The 7,665-nt window shown below is 44.5% G+C and overlaps 1 protein-coding gene across 2 annotated transcripts in view; it reads right to left on the bottom strand.

Moving 5' to 3' along the window:
• The window catches only part of spast.S (spastin S homeolog), a 42,170-nt gene extending 37,487 nt beyond the window's left edge, over positions 1-4,683 (bottom strand). Inside the window, 1 exon segment of one of the 2 annotated variants that reach the window (NM_001093256.1) lies at positions 4,207-4,621. In NM_001093256.1, the coding sequence (NP_001086725.1) occupies positions 4,207-4,594 (388 nt within the window). In that variant the 5' untranslated portion in view covers positions 4,595-4,621. 2 annotated transcript variants of the gene reach the window in all.
• Positions 4,684-7,665: the final 2,982 nt, after the last annotated feature.

Here is a 7,665-nt window from a genome sequence, read left to right on the forward strand (position 1 = left end):
ATTATACGACTTAAAATGGCAGAGTATCAGTATGTGATTACCCAGCAAGACATACCATTAGGAAAAGGCTGTAAAACTGTGCTTTACATATACATTAAACACAAAATATGTTCCCTTTAAAGAAAAACTATTCTCCAAAACAGTGTAGGTCTATATAAATAAATATTGCCTAAAACAGCTTATATGTAAAACATAATAATATACTTTATTAGTAAGTGACATTGGGTAATCATAAATAGAAATTGCCATTTTAAGAAATAAGGGTCGCCCCCTGGGATCCTACGATTCACGGTGCACAAACAAACCATACATGTTTGAGCCAATGAATGGATACCATTGCAATATGGTATCCACATGAACAATGTTCAAAATAAAGGTTTATGTCCCCTTAGTCCCTGTAATGCTTTCAAATATTCTAATTTATACCATCATATCATTTACACATAAATATGCTAGAATAACATGAGCACAAGATTGATTGTGTTAGCTACCAGCAACATACATATCTTTGTACAGTATTCTGTCACACAAAGCAGAGATCTTATACTTATGTTCAATGAAGGTTTAAGCAACATAGGGAGATTTGCTGCTGTGATATTTCCATAGCAAAGACACTGGTGCTAATTTATCAACACTGAGCAAGTTTGCACCTGGGCAGTACCCCATGACAACCAATCAAAATGTTGCTATTAATGTTTTAGTTGTATACCTTGAAGAGGAGTCCCATAACTAAATTCCCAAAACAACGTCTCCACAAAATCTGTGTGAAGCAAGCTAGTCACTTTTTACCCAAAATCTGTAACACTATAGACATATTAGAGTAGAGGAATCACTTTAAACTTTTCTATATAGCTCAGATTACAGCAGAGAAGGGGGGGGGGAGAGGAGCAAACTGAGCATGCTCACGTCCGGGGCAAGGAAGTATAAGGTGAAGGCAGGAAGTCTGATACAGAAGCCCATGTATACACAATAGAAGAAAATAAATGTAGTGTTTCTTTTGACAGAGGATGCAGAGCAGCACTATTCTGAGGGTTTACTGGTATATTTAGGTGGACCTTTCTGATAAGGCTTACTTTTCCTTCTCCACTAGAAAATCATGCAAACATTAAATACACCCAAAAGGCTTGTTTTGCTTCCAATAAGGATTAATTATATCTCAGTTAGGATCAAGTACAAGCTACTGTTTTATTATTAAAGAAATAATTTTTAAACATTTGGATTATTTGGTTAAGATGGAGTCTATGGGAGATGGGCATTCCATAATTCAGAGCTTTATGGATAACGGGTTTCCAGATAACAGATCCCATACTTGTACCAAGATTTCCTTTTGCAACCCAAAAACATACATACTGGTGGGTTAATAGGCTTTTGGTGAATCGGACCATAATATTTGTGCATTGGCCTGAATTCAGCTACACAAAGCAGAGATCTGCCGATCATTGTTTCACACTACAAATTCAAGCCAAAGCTGTGTCTGACAACTACGCGGATCTGCAGGTGAGAGTAAATCCATATTCCTCAGCCTGCATTCCCTAAAAAAAAAATTTGATCCACCCTGTATGACTGTCCTTAAGACACTACCAGTAGCATAAATGGCCTAAATGATCTGTGTTCTTATTCAATAATAGGTTACATTTTGTTCCCTGGGATAATTCAACATCTGCTGCACTTAAAAGAACATGAAGGGCTTGCAAAAAAAAAAAAAAAAAAAAAAAGAGACTAATTACTCATTAATTGGGCATAACGGCTTTTTGTAGTTTAGACTAATGCCAAATGGGGCTAAAACTCGGGCTGCTGAAAAATGGACGAAAAATTAGCCCCTTACCTTTTTTGCACCTGAACCCATTGTGTCGGCCTGGTAACAGGGGTATTTTTGGATTTTTTTTTGCCTCAAATTTCTTACTTTTATAGGAAGAGTCTGATGAATTGCACCATGTTGGATCCCATGACACATGGTGCCTTTTGTCGCAGCAACAAATTGCCAGAAAATACCAGGTAGTATTAAGGGACAATTAGGAGCCTTTTGTCTCAGGTCTAAAAAGTCACAAAATGCTCCAAATCCCCCAATAATCATTAAAGGGGAAATGTCACCCAGACAGAAATAAAAGCTATATAATAAGTCCTTTAATAATTAAATGAAATTATATTTTTTAAACATTCAAACCTTTAATAAAATAATTAACAATATTAGAATTCCAGCTGTCACTCATATATTGCCTTCTATATCTCTGTGCCACAAGCATCACTTTCACTTTACATAGTAGGGCCACATTGCTATTGTTCCCCCAACAATCAAAACAGCAGGAACTGAAGAGAAAAACTATGGTTTCTCTTTAGTTCCTCATCTGCCAATAGGCCATATGCTGACAGATACACACAGGGGTATATTTATTAAGAGTAAAGTCTGAGATTACCACAGAACGCTAGAGTGAAATTCCGCCACTCTCCATTATTTTCTATGAGATTTTTAAAAGAGGATTTATCAATGGGTGAAAGTTCACCCTTTGATAAGTACGCCTTTAAAAACCCCATAGAAATGAATGGAGAGTGGCGGAATTTCAATGTAGCGCACTCCAACTTCACTCTTTGATAAATATACCCCATGAACTTCAATATCCTTAGAGCATGCATATTGCAAGGAATAAGCAAGCTACCTTGCACGTTCCAAAAATTGCATATGGGCTAAGGCTTTTTTACAATACAGTGAAACCTCGTTTTTATATCCCCTGATTTTAAGTTTCCCCCTCATTTTACATTGTTATTTTGGGGTCCCACTTTATATTATGCATAATACATTTCCCTAATTTTACATTTTCCTGGATTGTATACCATTTTTTTCCTGGTCCTCTGAAAAAACATAAAATGGGGGTTCTACTGTATATAATCCTTTTCAATATTTGCCCAACGGTCATGCTCTAGGACCTGCCCCCCACTGTGACATAGGGCAGGGTGAAATATCTGATAAATGAGGTTCAGGCCTGTCCACTTGAATTAGCTCTAGAAGAGAAAACGGTACAAGCGACTCTAGTGCTAAATAGTTGCTTTGGTAAATGTTCCTGAATGGGTTATACTGCCCCACCAGAGAACAAAAGGTTCTATAGCTCCTACTGCCCCACCACCAGGGGGGGGACAGGGGGGAGAGTTGTAGGGGGCCCCGAGGGTAAGGTGGGCCCGGCCACGCCACACTTACTTGATTAGCCGGGCCCCCTGCTTTCTGAGAGCTGCCGACTTCGGGAAGGCAGGGCGGGAGCACATGGGGAGGTATCTTCTGTCTATTACTTTCCCCTTATTGGTCACAGAGTTTAATTCCCAGTTGAGCTACTCAGGGATTGGATAGCTGAGGTTTGAACTTCCCTTCCAGCTCATCCAATCACCATGCAGCTTTACCGGGACTTGAAATTCTGTGACCAATAAGGGAAGAAAATGCTGTCACTGGAAGAAGATGCAGCCACCTGTGCTCCCCTCCTCCCTTCTGTAGTTGGCAGCTGACTGACAGCAGTTGGGCCACACTAATGAAGTAAGTGTAACATGGCAGGACCCCCTAAAGTTAACCCTTTGTGGTCCCTGTTGTGTGGTGGGGCCCTGGCCACCAATTTTGTTTCCCATGTGGGGTCCTAGCCACCAAAATTTTTAATGGGGGGGTCCTGACCACAAATGTTTTTATGGGGGACCCTGGCCATAAATGTTTTTTTTATGGCGGGTCCTGACCACAAATGTTTTTTTAATGGGGGGGGCCTGACCACCAATATTTTTTTTATTAACATGTGGGAACCCTATCCACCAATGTTTTTTTTGTTTTTGTTTTTAATGTGGTGGGGGGAGAACCTGTGGGGTGGGGTGGGCAGACCTGTAGGTGTGGCTTGTGGTGGGCACAGTCCAGGAAATTTTGTCGTATGGGGCGCCCTGCGGTTTCTGATGGCGGCCCTGCCCACCACAGTACAATAGGTTGTGAAGCCTATATACTACTAATACTCTGCAGCAGCTTCTGTCCCAGAGTACAAAGGGCTCAATAACAATGATGCCCCACAGAGTACAATAGGCTGTGCTGCTTACACTGCCCCCTGGAGTAGAAAAGGTACAAAGCAGGTCCTGTCTCAGAGCAGACATACAGCACAAGTGCCATTAGCTGATGACAGATAAATGAAGCAAACAAGATCAGCGAGTCGTCGTGATTTATCCCATGTTGTAAACACACATAATATTCACCTTTCTCCTCCTCATCAACGCGCAGGGCCAAAGAGATGTACTGGAAGGCCTGCTGATGATAGCTCCTCACCACCTCGGGTTCCTGGGGCCTGTCCTGAGCCGCTGCTGTGCTGGCCACCGTACGTCCTTTGTCCGCCATGACACTACGGGACAGCAGTTCACAACACCAGACGAAAAGCAGCCCCAGCTGAAAGGCCAGGAAGCGCAGCAGGGAGAATACGGCCAGCAGCGGGTAGGAGAACAGGTGAAGGTTCCGCTTATGCGGTGAGGGCGGGGCGAGCACGACCTGCGTCTCTGTCGAAGGGGGAGTCGTCGGCGAGCCGGGACCAGTCTCCGCCGCTGGGGTGACCGGTTTCTTCTTGTCGTTTCTTCCGCCCGGAGAATTCATTCACGGGGCCCACAGCCATAACACCGGGAACAGTGAGCTGCGGCTCCGCCCACCACCCCGGAGTGACATGGTGCCGACAAAAAAGCCACGCCCAGTTGTTTACGCTTAAACGCTTCCGATAATCCCGCCCACTCGTGTTTGGCAGGCTGGAGCGACTGAACAGCAAGTTGTATTATTAGGGCTAGTCCACACGGGGAGATAGCCACGCGTTTGCGGTCGCGCGACAAAGCGCCGCGACCGGCGCAGGCGACAGTTTTGTATGGGCGCCTATGTAAAAACGCCTGTGCTAACCACACGAGGCGATGCGCTTTTCAACAGTCGCCTGAAAAAGCCTCGGCTGCTCTGCACTCTTCCGGCTAGTGGGTCAGTGCCAGTGAGTCATATAACAAAGCCAGCAGAGCGTGAGCTGACAGTTCTGGGAGCGACTACTGTAACATTGATTGTCCTGTCACTTGTCTTGGCTGCAGCTGTTCAATGTACGCGATTTATATGGCCCTATGACTTAAGTTATCCACTGTTCTACCTAGGCTTTGCCAGTGGCTAAAACCAAACAATGGGGGCAGGGCAGATAGCATTGGGGGTAGAGCAGTGATCCTGGGGTGGGCATGATGATATCAGAGGCAGGCGCAATGATGTCATGGAGTTAGGATGCCGGGTCAGGTTTATTACATCACTTACAGAGCTGAGCCAAGCCAGCCACAGCGAGCACAGCGTTGGCTGCGCTCGATAGCTCATGTGCGAAGCTGCGTTCCAGCGTGCATGCACAGAAACAGTTACACAAAGAATAGAAGCGGCAGTCGGGTAGAGACGGGACCGGACATGGGGTAGGCGACTGAGCAGGTACGTGCCTGGCGCCCCCCCAGCTTTGCGCCCTAGGCTTGTGCCTATTCTGCCTACCCCTAGTTCCAGCCCTGATCACTTATATGCAAATGGCTGGATTTCCGTCCAGTTTTTGCAATGTTTTAAATGGGACAAAAAGTTTTGAACAGACAGCCCTTTGACAAACTGAGATGTCCAGTTGAAACCCACACGGCTAGAAATCCTACCACTAACTATTCTGCTTGATGAGTAAGACCAATCCTTTAACTACAGGTATGGGATCTATTATACAGCAATCAGTTATCCAGAAAGCTCTGAAATACAGCTATGCTCATTTAGAAAAACAAATTCTTATTTTTGATTGATTTTAGTTTTTTTCTGTTTCTTTAATAACAAGGAATTAACTGCACTTCATAATAATTAAGCCATGTCAAGTTGAGTATCTTGGTATTTCATTTTTTATTTTTTTTTATTTGGCCAGATTAATGTTCAGGTTTCACAAGGCTGAGACCCGAACAGGCCTTAGAAAAATTGAACTTTTTGGGTCAAAACCGAACAGGTAGCAAACCTAGTTCTACCGTCCTGTAGATGAAGCTTTTGATTTACACATTCTAAACTCCACAACATATCGTTACACAGAAACATTACACATTGCATTGTTGTGTGTGCAACCAGTCTGTGTGTCCCTGGAGATTGCCAGCTGCTTATGAGAAAAGGCAATTGAATTATTGATTGGCAACCCCTGCAGTTTCTCAGCTGACTGGCTGCATGTCACTTGGGTTTCTTTGGAAATCGCAAGCAATAGCTTCCACTACACTTGTCTTGTTTTATCTAGTACAGGGGTCAGCAACCTTTACTATCAAAAGAGTCATTTTGCCACCTCTTCCACCAAAGAAAATTAGTCTGGAGCCACAAAACATAACATAGCTTATAAACTTTTAAAACACTAAATAGCCCTATTAAATGCTAGTGTTTTCATCTGTTTAATGTGACTTCTGTTTCTGAAGCTCCGTGCTGATCTTCCCTCTCTTGTCTTGAGTGTGTGACCAGGGTAAGGTCCATGAGGAATCATCTTGCTGCGGCTCAGTCTTGCCTGTCACTCCTGGGACGTCTTTACAGCCCTCGCTCCTGCTGGTGGCTTCTCGAGTGTGCAACCGCGGTAAGCTAACCGCTAGCTTACTGCGGTCACGCACTCAAGAAGCCGCCAGCAGGTGTGGGCTGTATAGCCGACGTGACAGGCAAAGCCGCAAGACTGAGCCACAGCAAGCAGGATCAAGAGCCACATGAGGCTCTGGAGCCTCAGGTTGCCTACCCCTGATCTAGTAGTATGAGTCACTTTGGGCCACTTCCATGTGTGAAATTTGCATTTCAGTGGTGATATTTGTATTTTGTTCTGCATTCGGATTTACTGTACCTCGTCCTGGGGTCAGTAACAGATGGACTTCAGAGAGCGGCACCTGCTTAACCCTTTTCAGTGGTGGACTAGGGGGAGGCTGCTTATGAGGTATGTGTCTGGCGCCCCAAGCTTTGTGCCCGAGGCACCTGCCTCTTCTGCCTACCCCTAGTTCCTGCCCTGGGTACAGATACAGGTATGTTACCTGTTATACAGAATGCTTGAGACCTGAGGCTTTCTGGATAATGGATCTTTCCATAATTTGAATCTTTATACCTTGAAGGAGAAACAAACCCCTTAATAAAAAAAAACCCTTCCTACAAAGACCCCCCTCCCTTCAACCCCCCCCCCCCGCCTAGCTGCTATCGCGGGCAAATCCCCTAACTTTTTACTTACCCCTCGGTGCAGATTCAGGGATCGGAGTTCAGGCAGCCATCTTCGGGCAGTTCCCAGGCTGGTACTCCTCAGCAGTCTGCTCCAGATCCATGGCCTACCCCCCAGCTAGGGTTGCCACCAGGGCCGGAACTAGGGGTAGGCAGAGTAGGCACGTGCCTAGGGCGCATAGCTGGGGGGGGCGCCAGGCACGTACCTCCTCTGTCGCCTACTCCAAGTCTGGTTCCCTTCTCTGCCCGACTCTCTGCTTATTATAGCATCTTTTCCATTTCGCACAAACGCCATTTCGCGCATGAGCAAAATGTAAGTAACATTTCAATTGGTCTTCATTATTTCTTTTTTATAGTTTTTATTATTTGCCTTCTTCTGACTCTTTCCAGCTTTCAAATTGGGATCACCGACTCCATCTTAAAATAAAATAATTCTCTGTAAGTCTACAAATGTATTATTATTATTGAGACTTTTT

This window comes from Xenopus laevis, chromosome 5S (genome assembly GCF_017654675.1).
Source record: "Xenopus laevis strain J_2021 chromosome 5S, Xenopus_laevis_v10.1, whole genome shotgun sequence".
In the NCBI taxonomy this organism is placed as follows: domain Eukaryota; kingdom Metazoa; phylum Chordata; class Amphibia; order Anura; family Pipidae; genus Xenopus; species Xenopus laevis.